The sequence below is a fragment of the Balaenoptera musculus genome, chromosome 7, assembly GCF_009873245.2.
Source record: "Balaenoptera musculus isolate JJ_BM4_2016_0621 chromosome 7, mBalMus1.pri.v3, whole genome shotgun sequence".
NCBI lineage: Eukaryota > Metazoa > Chordata > Mammalia > Artiodactyla > Balaenopteridae > Balaenoptera > Balaenoptera musculus.
The window spans coordinates 91,868,604-91,886,360 of NC_045791.1; the positions used below are offsets into that span (position 1 = coordinate 91,868,604).

Consider the following 17,757-nt stretch of genomic DNA (forward strand, 5'->3'; position numbering starts at 1 on the left):
CAAGAGCCACAACTCCTGAGCCCGTGTGCCACAACTACTGAAGCCCGCATGCCTAGAGCCCATGCTCCGCAACAAGAGAAGCCACCACAATGAGAAGCCAACACGCCACAATGGAGTGGCTCCCGCTCGCCGCAACTAGAGAAAGCCCGCCCGCAGCAACGAAGACCCAATGCAGCCAAAAAGAAAGAAAGAAAGAAAGAAAAAATTAAAAAAGAAAGATCAGTGGTCGCCAGTCCTTAGGGAGGAGAGAGGGATGAATAGCACAGAGGATTTTTAGGGCAGTGAAAGTATTCTGTATGGTACTACAATGGTGGATCCATGTCATTGTAAATTTGTCCAAATGCATAAACTGTACAACACCAAGAGTGAACCCTCATGTAAACTATGGACTTTGGGTGATAATGACATGTCAGTGTAGGTTCATCAGTGGTAACAAAGGTACCGCTCTGGTGGGAGCTATTGATAATGCGGGAGGTTGTGTGTGGTGGGGAGGAGGGATTGTACGGGAACTCTCTCTACACTCTGCTCTAATTTGCTGCTCTAAAAAATAAAGTCTATGAAGGGAAAAAAGTCCATAATGCCACCCACAACCTGGCCTACTGAGTAATAAAGGCAACCATTAGGCATATATCTGATTATAATATTCAAATAAATGCCAAAGGTGGAAACAATCTGGGATGTCACAGAAGTAGATAAAGAAACAAATAGGTTTGAGGGGAACTGGAGTCTCTTTTCCAGCAGAAACTGTTAGATACAAAAATGATCTTATTTACAAACCCCAAGTGTGAGTTAGTTGACATTCATACCTCTTCATCTTTCCATTTTCTGCCAATGTTCTCTAGAAAAAGACAACCTCTGGAATTTATTTAAAAAACAACAACCTCTAAACCAGTCATTAAAAGAGAGGAAAATTAACAGAACTTTGCATATTTACTCAGGCTATTTTTTTTTTCTTTTTTCTTTAATTGCCTCTCCTCGCAGAGGCCAGGGGAAATCTTGATGGTAACAGACAGCAGAGTGAGTCAACAGTGGCATCTAGTGTTCAACCAGATTCTTTCTGCAAAGCCTCTGGACGGAGATAAGAGAATCCATGCGTTCATTTAAGATGCAAATCTGTTACTTTTAACCAACTGAGATCATTGAGACCTGTGCATTTACAGTGCTGTTTCTACAGATGTTCACAGGGAAAGGACGCAGGTCATCCTAATTGCAGAGACACCCAACATCTCGAAGCCTTGGAGCACACCTCAAGCTCAGGAGTTGGTCCATCCCTTCTGCCTCAGCCTCCCCTCTATCCCACATTCAAAGACTGGATGGTAAGTCTGAGAGTCCCAGGGGTGAGAGCCCGGGTTGATTGGTTAACAGCCTTCTCTTGGAGTAAATTGAATAGATCTTGTTAACTTTGGGAAATAATCCTGGTTTTGCATTAACTTTTTCTTGACATCCTGAACTCCTCAGTGAATAGCAAATTCTGGGGGGAACGATTTAACCTATTGCATTCTATAAATAAGGGGCTATTTTTTATCTATACATGCCAGTGGTTTTCTTTGTTTTTCCAGGTTTATTGAGATATAATTGACATCCAGCACCATATAAGTTTAAGGTGTACAGCATAATGATTTGATTTACATACATCATGAAATGATTCCCAGGATAGGTTTAGTAAACATCTATCATCTCATATAGGTACAACGTTAAAGAAATAGAAAAAAAATATTTTTTTTCCTTGTGATGAGGCCAGTGATTTTCAATTTTTTTTTTTTTTTTTTTTTTTTACTAGCAGTGGGACCCTTTAGGGGAAAAAGTGAAATATTGTTTGGAATGACAATTTACAAAGCATAGATAAATTTAAATAAAACTAGATAAGACATAGCTGCTCCATTTAAAGCAAGGCTAGGTGGAAGAACGGGATCCCCAGTTTTCAGGCTTCCTGAACCCTACCCTTCTCTCTGCCACTCCCTCCACATCCCCTTACTCCAGGCCTACCCCCACCCCAGCTTCTGGGGTTTTTCTGTGGAGCCCTAGATCCTCCCAACACAGGCCCTTTAAACTTGGATCTATTTTCCCTAGGTGACAATTGATAGAAAGTTACCTGCAGACCTACACAAAGGCTACAATGTACTTTAATATAGGTGAAGATGGAATTTACTTAACACAGAAAACTATGAAGGAGGCTGGGCAGCTTTTTTATCAGTTGGAAAGATAAGCTTCCCTTTCTGTCTATATCCATGAAGGTGCCCTACCCTCATCCTCACGCTTTTGCTGATGGCACCACATCTTTGGATGAGGATGCCATCAGATCCATCGAGAAACTCTCCTTTGCCAGCCTTCTGGGACATTTTCATACCCTTCTGTTCTGCCCCACCCCAACCCCCCACCAGGGCTATCTGCCTGTCTTCTCACAGGAGCCAGTAATCAGTGACAACGCAAGCAAATTTCTGAAAGTTTACTGGAAGGAGAGCCAATGGTCAGCGTCCCAAGGTCAATTTCCCAGGAGTAACATCCCCCTAACAGACCCATGCTCCAGACCTATCTGCGACATATTCCTAAAACTCTGTACCTTGGAGTACATAGTTTCTCTATAATTAACAATTCATTCACTTCTTCATTCACCAAGAAAGTATACTGGAGCATCTTCCAAACCATCCAAATCAAAAGATCGGCATTTTTTATGGTTGGGAGTCATTTATTTTTCTTGATAATGAAATTAAAAACATCTTCTAAACAAGAAACTGACAGCCATATCTTACAACTCACATGTCATGTGTATGGGTTCATCAGAAAATAAAATGAGAAAAGTTCCTCTTGGTCCTTTTCACTTGGTCAAAACAAGCATGAGCACTTGGTAAGCTCTATGTGACAAATGCACTGTCATTTCTACTCAAAGTTTATTAATGAGCGTTGACACTGAGTAATTTCTAAAAGACAGGATTTCTTCTCAATACCTTTTCTTAGGATTTCTCAACCTCAGCACAATTGCCATTTTGGACGGTTCTTTGCTGTGCAGGTTGTCCTGTGCATTGCAGGATGTTTAGAAGCATCCCTGGCGTCTTATCCATCAGATGTCAAACGCACATTCTCTAATTAGGACAACAAAAAATGTCTCCAGACATAGCCAAATATTCCCTGGGGGACAAAATTTCCCCTCTCCGCATTGAGAACCACTGCCTTATATGAATTAATTGTACAATTCTTGCAAAAAATCCCTATGAATTAGATAGTCTTACTTCTCCTATTTAACAGGTGAGGAAACCAAAATTTGCATAACTTCCGCAGCTTCACACACCTGGACTCAGTTTAGAGCCCAAGAATCCAACTCCAGAGTGCGTGCTCTCAACTACTCTGCTATATCCTCCTCAAAATTCCTAGTCTGCTTCCTGCCCAGGATCAACAAAAATCTCAGGAGAGTTGGTAATTTCCCTGCTGCTGCTGCAATCTTGTGAAGACTTGCTGGCCCTTCTAGAGACCTGTGCAGTGAAAAGAAAGACAAAATTTAAATTTGATCACTTTCAGGTTTGCCGTAATGTGTGAAACTGTACTCCTCAGGCCTTGTCAGCTTAGAGGTTACTATAAAGTTACAAGAGCAGTCATAAAACAAAATTTCTCTACCTTCATTTCAACTCACTGTGGAATTCCACCATCACCTTTAAATGCCTTCCAGAATCTTCCGGTTCCCCATCCACAGCTGGAGCCACCACAAGTGGGATCTTAGTAGATGCTGCCTGTGTTGATCACTTTCCCTGCATGAGCTCACTGAAACTCCATAACAAGCATTTTACCCATTTTCTGTAGAGAAAATTGAGGATTAAAGCACTTCAGTAACTTGTCCAAGGTCATGTACCTTGTTACTGACAGAGCTGAGATCTGAATGTCAAAGCCTGTGCTTTTAACCCTTAAGATGTGCTTGTCCCCTTGGCCACCTATGGTGTCACCAATCTTTGTGGTGAAACTGCAGCTCTCCCCACCCCCTCCGCCTCTGCAGAAGCCACAACCGACAGGCTAAGACTATGGCCATTGCGGTAGAAGTCACCAACCTTGCATAGAGAGCTCGTTCTTATGAGCCGTCAATGCCACTGCTGCCAACACTGCAAGCATCTCCCAGTGTCTCATGGGGGACACAGAAAATAGCTTGTTTAGTCTTTTCCTCTTCTTTATTTATTTATTTATTTATTTATTTTTAGCTGTGTTGGGTTTCGTTTCTGTGCGAGGGCTTTCTCTAGTTGCGGCGAGCAGGGGCTGCTCTTCATTGCAGTGCCCGGGCCTCTCACTATTGCAGCCTCTCTTGTTGCGGAGCACAGGCTCCAGACGTGCAGGCTCGGTAGTTGTGGCTCACGGGTCCAGTAGTTGTGGCTCTCGGGCTCTAGAGCACAGGCTCAGTAGCTGCGGCTCACGGGCCCAGTTGCTCCACGGCATATGGGATCTTCCCAGACCAGGGCTCGAACCCATGTCCCCTGCATTGGCAGGCTGATTTTCAACCACTGCAATACCAGGGAAGCCCTCCTCTTCTTTTTGAATCTCCTCACTTTAAAATTCAAGTATGATCCCAGAGTGGGAAAGAAGAAGAAAAATGTCAGTGGCAAACAGAGCGAAGCTCAGAATGCCTCCCCTCCATCATTGGTCCTTTGTCCTTGAAACAAAGTCTGCCTCTTGACTCTCCTCCCTCAGGATACAGCCTTCCTTCGTTCATTCTCTCAACCAATATTACTTCATATCTTCCATACACCAGCCACTCTACTAGGCACAGGAATAGATCAATGAGCAAAGGTAGATGTGGTGCCTACCAGCTTCATGGAGTTAGCAGTTTATGGAGTAGGCAACCATTAATCTAATAATCACATAGCCAAATTCAAGATGATGGCTGTGTTAAGAACCATGGAAGAGGGACTTCCCTGGCAGTCCAGTGGTCAAGACTTTGCCTTCCAATGCAGGGGGTGCTGATCTGATCCCTGGTCATGGAGCTAAGATTCCACATGCTTCATGGCCAAAAAACCAAAAACATAAAACAGAAGCAATATTGTAACAAATTCAATAAAGACTTTAAAAATGGTCCACATCAAAAAAATCTTTAAAAAAACCCCAAAACCTATGGAAGAAAAGTGCATGCTGCTCTAAGATGATGTGTTTTACAGAGGGTCTAAGCTAATCTGTGGGCTTGGGGAAGGCTTCGTTGATGAAGTTGTATTGAACTGAAACATGAAGATCTGAAGAATGAATGGAAGGTAGGAGCAGACAAGCTAAGAGGGAGACGGAGTGCAGGCAGCTGGAGAGTGTTCCAAATAAAGAACACCACATGCGCAGGCTGAGATGTGGGAAGAGCGAGCAAAAGGGTTTACGCTACTAGAAGGAGGCCATTGCAGCCGGCTTGCAGAGTGAAGCTGCAGAGACAAGCATGTTTAAGATTTTGAACTTTTCCCAAAGGATGTTGCTTTAAGCAGGAGAGGACATGAACCTATTTGCATTTTTAGAAGATCACTTTGCTACGAAAGAATAGAAAGGAAGGATGAAGAAAAGGCATGAACTATTTGCAGAATATAAACACATTTTTGGTGGCAGCTTTCCTGAAACAGGTACTGCTGATCGCCCAGTTAATAGCCGTACTCCCCTTCTTGCTAACTCACAGGATTCTACTTTTGTTCAAGGTGCCCAGTTAAAATTACTCGCCTCCTCAGACCCCCTTGTATTCATGGCTGACCCAGTGACCCAGTTCTGGACAATCGTATTTTATAAGCAGAACTCTTTTTCAGAGTGACAGGTACAGCTAACATGCCCTTTGTTCCTTTGTTCTTGTACCTTCTCCTTCCCTGGATATAGATGTTAAGTCTGGAGGTAGCAGCCCTCTTGGAGCCATGAGGATTAAAGTCACAAGTTAAGGATGAGGAGCAGGAAGTAAGCCACAGACTACACAGTTGATCCACGGACTGCCCCTCCCCAGACTTCTTGTTGAGTAAGACAAATAAGACCTTATGTGTGGGGTTCTCTATGACTCACAGCTGGAGCATTAGGTAAAAATAAAGGAAATGTGAATAAAGTATGGACTTTAGTTGATAATAATGTATCAGTATTGATTCACTAGATGTGACAAATGTACCATACTCATGTCAGATGTTAATAAAATAGGAAACTGGGAGTGAGGTATATGGAAACTTTCTGCACTATCCTTGCAATTTTTCTATGAATCTGAAACAATTCTAAAATTAAAAGTCTATTAAAATGAATAGTCCCAGTCTCCATGCTAATCCTACAGAATCATACTATCATGAGTGGAACTCAGGTACCTTCGTACCCTCAAGTGTGAAAACTACTAGTTTGGCCTAATCTAAGATCCCTGTTACATTTGAAAGGCAAGACCCTTTAGGCCACCTTCTTGGCTGCCATAAAGAAAGATGCAGACTCTTCAACAGACAGGGATATTCAGGATATCCAAGAGTAAATGTTCAGCTTCTAGAAGAAGGCAGGTAATTCCTTTGTTGTGTGTATTTTATTAACACCAAATGCCTTTGGATGGAAATCACTAGTTCAGTGTTTTGCCCCCAAATTGAATCTGAACCTCTGCAATAATGATGCTAATAGAGTTACCTCTAATAAAATATCTGGACTGCATTTTTGTGCTTCTATCATTAATAAAGGAAAACATTTGGTGACTTAATTTTTCTTCCTTCTTTACAAATGACCCAATTTCATTCCTTTTTATGGCTGAGTAATATTCCATTGTATATATGTACCACACCTTTATCCATTCATCTATCATTGGACATTTAGGTTGTTTCCATGTCCTGGCTATTGTAAATAGTGCTGCAATGAACACTGTGGTACATGTGTCCTTTTGAATTATGGTTTTCTCAGGGTATACGCCCAGTAGTGGGATTGCTGGGTCATATGATAGTTCTATGTTTAGTTTTTGAAGGAACCTCTGTACTGTTTTCCACAGTGGCTGTATCGATTTACATTCCCACCAACAGTGCAAGAGGGTTCCCTTTTTTCCACACCCTCTCCAACATTTATTGTTTGTAGATTTTTTGATGATGGCCATTCTGACCGGTGTGAGGTGATACTTCATTGTAGTTTTGATTTGCATTTCTCTAATAATTGGTGATGTTGAGCATCTTTTCATGTGCCTTTGGCCTTCTGTATGTCTTCTTTTGTAAAGCAATTTTACTCCAATAAAAAAAAAAGAAAAAGAAATAATTTTTCTTACTTCTTGGCTCCTACTGTTACCACCATAATCTCTTGGAGTAAACGAGTAACAAAACCAATATTTATAAAGGTTTTCCATGGCTCTATGAAAATTTTTCATCAGGCTTGAAAGAGCAAAATATTTTCTGTAATGGATTTCTGATGTGAATATACAGAAATGCAGTCATTCATTAGTTGAATTCAGATATATCAGGATCAAATTATATTGCAAAATGTAGCAATACACGCAGCAGGAGAGGAAGGCAGCATGGTGAAACAGAAAGAAAATTAAACCAGAGATCAGAGGCCCAGGTGGTAGACGGTGGTGCAGTTACTTGCTAGCTGTGTGGCTTTGGAGAAGTAATCTGGACTCAATTTCACATTAGCAAAATTAGCAGTTTGGAATGGATGACTTTAAAGACCCCTCTGAGCTCTGGAATTTTGAGTATGGAATCTCAAAGCCAGGAGTTAGTCTTACACCTAATAACACAACATTAAGATTGTATTTATAAATTCAAAATAATTTGTAACTAATAATTCAGAAAAAAATCACAAAATATAGGTGTAAAACTTCAGCAATCTTAATCCTTGAGAATTATATCCCACAAAATGAATTAAAGAGAGCCAGTATCAAAGCCAGTATCAAAGCCTATTTAAAGATGCCTTTCAATTCATTTTGCCACTATTGTGGATGCTGCCATGTGAGACAGTGAAAGCCCCCAGAATGAAAGCTGACAAGTAGAGAAAAGAAAAGCCCCATGAAACAAATGTTTTAAACATGAAGCACGTGTTGATGTTTATTTATACCTGGTTGCTTTATAGATTGACATTGTTACAATTTCAAAGTAAGAGTTCTCCCCATAGACAAAGGACAAAGGAAACAAATAGACCAGTCACAAAAGAAATAAAAGTGGTAAACAACCATACGGAATAATGCTCACCCTAACTAATAAACAGACATGCAAATTAACTCAACAAGGAGGTACCATTTTTCTTTCTTTGCCAATTTTTTCCTGGTATATCCCTGAATGATGACAAAGATATGGTGAAACTATATTCTCATACATCATTGCTAGAAAGAGCATAAATTCGTACAAACCTTTTGGAAATATTTCATGATGTACATAAAGTATGATTTAGATATTCATGTTTTGATTCTGTAATTCCACTAAGAACACAGGACAAAGCAATGTGCATGAAGATGTTCATTGCAGAGAAAAATTGAAGCAACCCCTAAATGTCCAAAAATAGATGAAAGATTGTATAATTTGTTACATCTACTCAATTTAATATGCAGCTTTGTAAAAATGATGCTTTCAGAAGGTACTTAGTAACAGAAAATGTTTATGATCTGTGAAATGTGGTAAACTGTCCTTTCATATATGTATATATATCTTTGGCTAACACGGTATTTTTAAATTTTAAATTTAGTAACCAGTATTTTTAAATGGATAAAATTTACATAAATATCATGTTTGTTTGGCTCTTGCCAAAAAATCAGAATAACTGGCAGAACTGAAACCTTTTGCATGACAATAATCATTTGGAGCTAAGTAATATTTGTTCCTTTTTTTTTTTTTAGGTAAGAAGTGGATTTATTCAGAGAAGCACACTGCACAGAGTGTGGGCCATCTCAGAAGGCGGGAGGCTGTAACTGTTCCTTTTAGAGTAAGGGACACAACTCTCTTTGGTCCACAGTCCCTACCCAGTTACCCTTGGAGGCATTTGAGCTCATGAACCCCGACCTAAATTTAATAATCAGGATAGAAAATTGTACATACAAATTGCAAATATGCACATAAAAAGTGAACCCTCCCAAAATGTTATGAATGATTATAATAGAATTCTAGTATTATGGTTGTTTTTTTACTATTTTAAAATTTTCTGCATTACTTTTATATTTTTAAAAGAGGGTAGTAGTTGACCTAAGTCACTGCGACCTTTCAGCAGATGCCCAGGCTTTTAGTAAATATCAGTGATCTCCAGCAATTACAAGAAGAAGGTGAGGGCCATAGGTCTGGTCTCCCATAATCTTGCAACCAAGTGAAAGCAAATCTTAGCCCAAATTCTTCTAAACATACAACACTCATTAACCAGGAATTATGCATCTGCTTCCTGTAATCCCAAAGAAGTTCCCCTCTTTCTTTTCTCAGGACCCACAATATTGAAATAAACGTTTGAAAAAAACTTAAGTCAAAGTTTCATTCTTAGGCAGACACAACAGTGTTCTGATAACCAAATCAGACAACTTGGTGTCAGGTCTTTGAAGCAGGCAGGAAAAGGTGCTCTAGCCCTTCATCATGGCTGGTTATAAGAGATTCTTAACACCTTCATCCTGCAAAGATGATGGAGGCCAGTCATTCTTTCTAGCTAACCACTTACCCTGACTACTACTCATTTCATAAATGGAAAATCATTCCTAACACACTTTACGCAACTTAATGAATTTTCTGGTGTACATTTTGATAAAGATGATTGAAATGATTAAACAACCATCTTGGAAAGTAGGTTCCTGATTAGGATACTTCAAATGCTAAATACACGTCTCTAGGATATATGATCAACTTTACTTATACATTTCACACTACTAATGCGGAAGAATTTTTAAAGTAAATTGCTACCTAAAAACTACAGCTGCTGGTTTTTGAAAGAGCACTGATTGATTGGTGTGTGCTTTATTTAGCTCTTATAAATCTCATAATTTTACTTTTGTTCTTTTTATAATATATAATATAGAAATATATATACATATATACAAAATACTGTTCTTTCTAAATTTAATCTCACTAAACACTTAGAATATAGACGAGTAGCAAAATCAGATAGATCCCATTTAGTTACTAAATGATTAAAGGATGAGAATCAGTTAAGACTTGGTTCCCTGACTCAGTTCTCCACAGCCCAGGTTTCTAAACCCATAAGCTAAGGGAGATGAAAATTGAAATGCCATATGTCCATCTGTAGTCTGTCAAAGCAAAATATAGACTAATACTCTGGAAGCTAATAATAACACTCTTTGAAACATTGTAAAAGAAAAGTTCAAAGTGGCTGGCCCTTTTCACTCTGTACACAGTAGTGATTTGGAGATTATGAGTATACTCCTTTCAATGCAACTTAATCAAATTCAAACAGATTTCTTGTGATGTTAGTAATAGAAAGTGATCTGAGAGAATGGATAAATGCATTAATCCAACGGAAAACAAGCCATCTTTGTGCCACGATCCCTCTTTGATCATTGGCGAGTAACCACATAAACTAGTTTCTGCTGCTGTCAATGCGGTCCTCTTCCGGAAGTTACTGACTTTAATTTCTTAGCTAAAGGAAAGTTAACTTTCATGATGATCTTTAAAAATGATTTAATCACTTATGTCAAACGAATTTACAAATAACAACGACTACCTAATTAACATTTTTAAAATAATGCCCAAATACCCAAGATAAATACATATTTAATATATTTTAATGACTCATAATGAAATAATATGTATTTCAATAGATAAATGCTCCAGCCTAGTTATACTAAAACTAATGGAGAATCACTATGAATGTGTTAGCTACAATTGCAGACTTGTGTATTTTACTGTTGACTCAAGATACTGTCACGATGGGGTTCCCTGAAAAAAAGACTCTGAAATGGAGATTGGTGTGCAAGAAGTTTATAAGTAAATACCTACGGAGGAGAGAGGAAAGGCAGGGTTGGGACAATTGTACTGAGATGTCGTCACAATAAAGGCCTCAGTCAATCTAATGGGGAGCTCTAGAGCTAGGATAGCTCTTCCTAGCCCTGCACCAACTAACTAGTCAGTAGAGGCAGGACGCCCCTAACAGGGGAGCAGCCTTGGACAAGGCAGCTCTCACTGGTTGATGTCAATTCCTACAGAGAGACCCGGCTGAGATCTCAGACACCAAGCTTGGATCCACTTGCTTTTTATGGCACATCCTGGGAGAGGATCCTCTGGGAGTCTGGAGCATTTCTTTTCCTGAGGAAAGGCTAACTGAACAACTTACAGCCCCACTGCTACAGCTGGTCTCAAGGCCACAGTAATACTTATCATCTCTCTTCTAGATTCCCTAACAGTACTCCTCGAAACTGTCAAGGTCATCCAAAGCAAGGAAAGTCTGAGAAACTATCACAGCCAAGAGGAGCCTAAGAGAACATGATGACTATATGCAATACAGTGACCCGGACGGGATCCTGCAACAGAAAAAGACATTAGGTAAAAACTAAGGTATTGGAATGAACTGTGGACTTTAGTTAATAATAATGCATCAATAGTGGTTCATTAGACATGACAAATGTACCATTCTACGGTTTGATGTTAATAATAGAAACTTGATATGAGGCATATGGGAATGCTCTGTACAACCTTTGGAACTTTTCTGTAAATCTAAAACTATTCTAAAATTAATAGTTTATATTAAAAATAACAGGGAAAAAGTAGATTGTTGCTAGACTTTGCACTCATGCCTTCATGAGTCTGAGAAAAATCCAACTCATGATAAGCAGTTTTTCAAGTAATGTGTAATTATCCCTTGCAAATGGCATGGCCTTACTCCAGAACCCAAGAAGTCTGTGCTGTCATTCTCCTATTGAGTTTTCCATAAATTCCACTTGCAGCTATTCTTATCACTGACTTTTAATACTAAGGGGTCTGCAGGGCCCTATGATACAAGTGCCAAGCCACTTAGCCATAGCCTGGACCTGCTTTGGAGCCCTTTCCTGCCCTGGACCTCATTCAGAGCTGGCAGCTTTTCATGTCACCCAGTTAAATGGGATGGAGCAGTATTTCTAGGTGACAACATAAAGAAGCCTACCAAGCATTCTGCTGGCTCCGTAGAGGTGGGAGGTGTAAGATGAAATAAGTCAACATTTCCTTTGAGGGGATGTTTCAGCATGCCACAGACCAATGGAACCCTGAAAACTTCACCGAAGTGACAGGCCCCTGAGACTCTGTAGAATTTCTCTCATCCTTTGAAGTGCATGTCTTTCCTTAAGGTCTCCAATGCATTTGCCACTTGGTACTCGTCAGATCTAATGTTACCGATATAGTAACCAATGTGATATTCTGCAGAGCCCAGATGGTCCAGATCCTTTGGGGCTATATTATAACAGACGGCAGGAGAGTTTAGATAGCTCTGGAGCAATACCATAAATGTATACTGTTGTCCATCTCAAGTGAATGCAAACACTTTCTGACCTACCTTTCTGATGGGTATGGAAAGAAGCATTTGCCAGATCAACAGCCACATTGTAGCTGAGACCTGTTACTTTATTCTCACAAAGATCCCACCTCTAGCTCAGCAGCTACAATTAGGGCTACTGCTTGGTTGAATTTTCAATAATTCACTTTCATTCTCCAGTGTCCATCTAGTTTTAGGGCCAGAGTGGTGAATTAAATGGAATTATAATCAGGACCAACACTCCTGCATCCTTTAGGTCTTTAAGGGTACTAATCTCTGTCATCTTTCTGGAATGCAATATTGATTTTGGTTTACTATCTTGGCCAGGGGGTGAAGCAGTTTCAGAGCCTTTCACTTAGCTTTCTCATTAAGATGGTTTTTAACCCACAGGCCAAAAAAATGAATGTTGGTTCTGCCAAGTCCCAAGTATGCTCAGCCCAATAATTTATTCTGTAACTGGGAAGGTGACCACTGGGTAGATCCATGAACTCAATGGACCTACTGTGAGTTAGAACTGGGGTAGGACTCCATTTATTATTTGAATTCCATGTACCCTCCTTCTAAATGGCACACTGTAATTATACTCTTGTCCTTGGATATCAATGTCAACTTGGATCTTGTGTCCCATGTCCTCAGAGTGTTTGTGTATACTCCTTTCCCCAGTGTACAGTTATCTCAGTAAATGACCATAGGTCCTTTAGAGGCAGGACTAGGGGAAGCAGTGCCATATACACTTGCAGTGGTGTTTCAAAGTCTTCTTTCTTGGGGATCTAGTCTTTCCTTTAGTCAGTAGTTTCTGGGTCTAGAAAATAGCCAAGGTCTGGAAACTTGGCAAGAGATCATAACTATTTATTATGTGGCTGTGGCTGTGTCCTACCTATCTCCTGATCATCCATCCTTGAGATCTTTCAATGGTACAGCTTGAGTAATACTCTTATTGGCTACCCATCTATTTTGCCCCTAGGGATGCCATGATCCATCAACCATCTCCAAATCTCTCTGCAGGTACCTCTCAGATCTGGCCATTCGTTATGATAATTGTGTCCACTTGTCTTCTGACAGTGAAGCATTGCCACTGGGCCCCTGTTCTTCCATCCCCATTGCTACCAGTGAGCCCACTTCTGGAACAGCCTCTGGTCTACAGGGATACTACTGAGTTTTCAGTGATGCTGGTGACTCCTCACCAAAGCATTCTTTATCACTTTGGTCAGTGTGTCCACTGTGCCTTCCTGGGGCCTCCTTTAAGAAAACATAAATACTTTATTATTTGTTGCAATTATATTCATGGAATAGGAAATCAGGTGTTTTATCTGCTAACTATAGGGTTTTCCCCCTGGTGCACATTAAAATAAGTAACTATTAATATAAAATTTTCCATCCATCTACCACCTGAAACTGCCCTGCATACACACATGAACCTTTGGATCCTGGTTGTGCTGAGTACCTTGTGACTTCTGAAGTGGTCATTTCAGTCACCCTCAAGCCCCTCTCATGTACTCCTCAATGGACTTGAGCACAGATCTGCCCCTTGACTGGCTTTAGAATAATGGGAGGTCCTTAAGCCCATCTGTCTCTCAGCCTCTTTACCGTTTAATTCAAAGGAATTATGGAAAGAATATCTGTTCCTTCTTAATTCTCAGAAATATGACACACATTCAGCTGAAAAGTAAATATAGAAACCTTTTAATTCTTTGCAAGGAAAATTTCCTGGATAATTCCATGAGTTTTTATAATCATAGAGACAATTTTATCCTTACTTATTCATTACCAAAAATAAAGACTATGGTTACAATGTATTCTCCATAGATGCAAACAATCTCATCTATTTTGACACCAAAAAAAGGCAGAAAGACAAAATACAAATTCCAAGGACAAAGATGAAAACAATATGATTTTCAAAGTTTTTTTTTTTTGGTTTAATTTATTGTTTGTTTTTGTTTGTCTCACTCTTTGTATGTTTACCTTGCAAGAGCCTATAGAGGTGAGGGAAAATATCTGCAGGCTAATTTTAAACAACATGAGAGAGGTATTAAGTACTAAATACAACAAAATAAAAATGTATTTTTTATTTTAAAAAATAAAATTTTTAGTTTACTTATTAAACTAGGAAGAATATTCCTGAAACATGTGAGTTAAATTGGTCTGCAAAGCATTCATAAACGGAGAACATATATCTCCTCTAACAAATACTTTAAACATTGTGTTCACTACCAAAAGAGCTAATCAGGGTAGGGAAATTTTCAAGTCACAATCCCCTGCACAGACTAAATACAAGTTACTTTTTAACTTGAAGTCAGAAAAGTAAAATCTGTAAAAGTAAAAATATTGCCATTGTTCTCAGCAGTCTACTGATAAATCCGACAAGCTCTGAAAGTCTTTTCAATAAAATGAACCCTGATTTCATGGCAAGCTCCTTGCTTAGGTGGCAATTAACTTTTGAAACTGGACTGCTCAATCTGTGGGTAGAAGCAAACTGTATTGACGGAATTGCTCCACTTTGAAAATCATCTTCAGGATGGAAGAACGTCCAGCAATGACCTTCTTCAATGCAACACTGCCTGCAGAGTTGCTACTGCTGCTGCTGGTGGCTCGTGGGGCTCAGCCCCAGGCCGGCAGGGTGAGCACTGACCCCCATGCACTGTGACCACGGGCTCTCCGCGCCCACTCTGGGTCCTGGAGCTGAGGCCACGCTGCATGAGAGGTCCCCGGGCAGGTGCAACTCTCAGTCAATAAGCCGGAAACAGGTTAAAGAGAAGACAAGACAGTAAAGGTCAAATAGATGCTATCCCAGATAAAATATCCAGGGCTTGTGGACTTGAGCTGGACACTATGTAAAAATGAGGTAACCAGATATCAGTAACGTTGAGAATTCAAGATGCTTGTAGCACAGCTGAAGACGCAGCTTTTCACATGTAGCTGCAGGAAGTTCTGCTTGGGAGCATTCTATTTAGGATTCACTTCTGAGCAGCACTCCTAGATAGTTCTCTTATTTGGTACATCTAAACATCTGAATAATCTCAAAACGATGCCTCAAACACCTCCAAGGTTCTGTAGGTGCTTCCAAATCAAAGAAAGGTCTTGTCACGCCTGGTATTATTTTGGTGTTAGCCTATATTATATAACAATTACTTAAAAATTGGTAATCCATATTTGGGCTCAATGATAGCTCTATTAATCTTATTTTATTAACTAGAACATCCTATTCTCCCAATAGGATTAGTGGCTAGGGCTTATTGTACAACCAAAACCAAAATGGGGGCAATGGGTTCTTGGAATCTAATCACCCATGATGAACTATCCCACTGGCCAACTCTCTGATGCAAGATCACCAGGGCGTTTCAACGCAGCCTCAACTATCATATAGTCAAGTCCTCATGATGGCCAGATATCCAAACGCTTAGATTTTTGTAGGACTCAGAATCCTTTTTCTCTTAGCTAGCCCTCTTCTTGCTCATTCTCTTTTACACGCATCTGTCCAACTTTGGTAGGCTGTTGAGTTCCAGTGGAAGAAATCCCATTCTGCCTCGTAGCCTCTCCCTTAGGGACTTGGAAAGGGAAGGTAGTGCAGTTCTTTCTGGCCATCTGCCTGGCATGGGACCCCAGGCTTCTTGGGGTAAGTTTGACTGGCAATTTTAAAGAATTCTTCCGCAGCATCGAGTGTAATGAGACGGTCCTGCCAAAAAATTAAGAATACAAATGTTGTCAAGATGGGAACCAAGCCATGTTGGTGGGAAAACCAATCTAAAAACCACAATATCCACCCTAGAAATAATGATGAGTGAGTAAAACATTTATTAAATTTTTCCCAACAAATTGAGAGACACTCCTTAGCCCTTACTTACATTATCCAAGAAACATTCCACTGCTCTTAGAGTCCTTTCAAATCATTTTTCAATCTTAGGTTATATACACAATATTTCTCACATCTCTCTGACCTAAAAATGGTTCAAGAAGCTGACTGCACAGCAAAATTGGCTGAAAAATACAGATAGATTCTTGAGCCACAATGCAAGTCTCAGCTGGTCTAAGTGCAATCCAGAAACCTGAATTTTTAAAGCCCTCCAAGTGATTATGATGTGCTGGCCACTGGGTGCCAATGCATAAGATGCCAGCATCATCTGCCATATCTCATACCATGGTAGAGCTGGTGGTGTGAGAATGCTGAGAATATGGACTAATAGAGAAGCAAAACTTTAAAGCAAAATCAGAGCAGGTGGACCAAGACATCCACTTACCACAACAAAGAGATATCTCTCCGAAAGCTCCCAACTGGTTGGGAAAATATTGGTCTCTTCAGCCAGTCTCAACAATATCTCCCGAGCTTTCCTTGTGTTTTTAGAATCACTGATGGTGCTGAGTTTTGTCACTGACAACAAAGAGTCTGCTTCCTTTTGAAAACCTAAGGTAAAGAGATTGAACCCTCACGTAAAGTAGTCACAAGGAAATGATGGTCCTGCAGGAGATTAAGGGACCCAACAGTGGATTAGGAACAAATATAAGGAAACTGAAGCCCAAGGCACCACTCCCAGTGCTGCTTCCCAGCACAGTGAGGTGGGTGGGGTCTTTAATTAAAATTCTGTTGCAATTTCTTCTTACCAGATTTTCTCTGTTAACTTTTTCCTCCGAGTTAAGCCTCAGATACTCATCCACTGACTGCCTGCTGCCCCTTTTTTTGGTTTGGAAACCCTCCTCCCACTCCCTACTCTTCGCCTCCTCCCCTGTTTCCTGAATTCCTACTTCCCCTGCAACCTGCACAATGGTCACCTTCAGGCCCCTACTTCTCCAAGCCCAGATTCCCTTCCCCAGGGCAATACGGCTGACTGGTTAAATTACTTACCCAAAGGTCTAAAAGACCCACAGATTTACCCTTCCTGGGATAACTTACATCATAAAGAGGAGACTATTAACTCAGAACAATATTGGGTGAGTAAAGAGGGCAGAGGTCCACCCCACCCCAACATATCCCAACTAAAGCAACAGCGGCTAGCAACTTGGTACCCCACTTTTGAAAGGTTATGATGCCAAGGTTCTCTTTCAAAGCAGAAGGACTGAGGACTTCAAAATTGATAAATTCATTATTTTAAAACATGAAAACAAGCTTACTTTATAATGTGAGGACCACATTTATTGTATCACAACCCTGGCAGATTCAAGAAAAATCAATACCCAATATCTACTCTAATACCACAGGTATTTTGCTGTCTCCCTTACAAATAATATTTCTCCCAATCTGCCTTACCTTATAAAGCTATGATTAACTGGCCAATCACTCCCATCTAATGCAATCAATGTACAATGCCCAAAAAGTCAATGGTGGTGCCCATATGATTCCACTGCCCTGTGCTACTTGATACTGAGGACAGATGGAGCAACACATGGCAAAATATGTCCTCAAGACAGGGT

General features: G+C 40.2%; 1 protein-coding gene across 1 annotated transcript in view; it reads right to left on the minus strand.

Annotated features, from left to right (window-relative positions):
- Positions 1–14,041: 14,041 nt before the first annotated feature.
- Positions 14,042–17,757, minus strand: part of MREG (melanoregulin) — a 67,024-nt gene continuing 63,308 nt past the window's right edge. The window contains exons 4-5 of the mRNA XM_036859054.1: positions 16,590–16,753; positions 14,042–16,027 (exon numbers count right to left, since the gene is read on the minus strand). Of these exons, the coding sequence (XP_036714949.1) occupies positions 15,893–16,027; positions 16,590–16,753 (299 nt within the window). The 3' untranslated portion in view covers positions 14,042–15,892. The remainder of the gene's footprint in view (positions 16,028–16,589; positions 16,754–17,757) is intronic.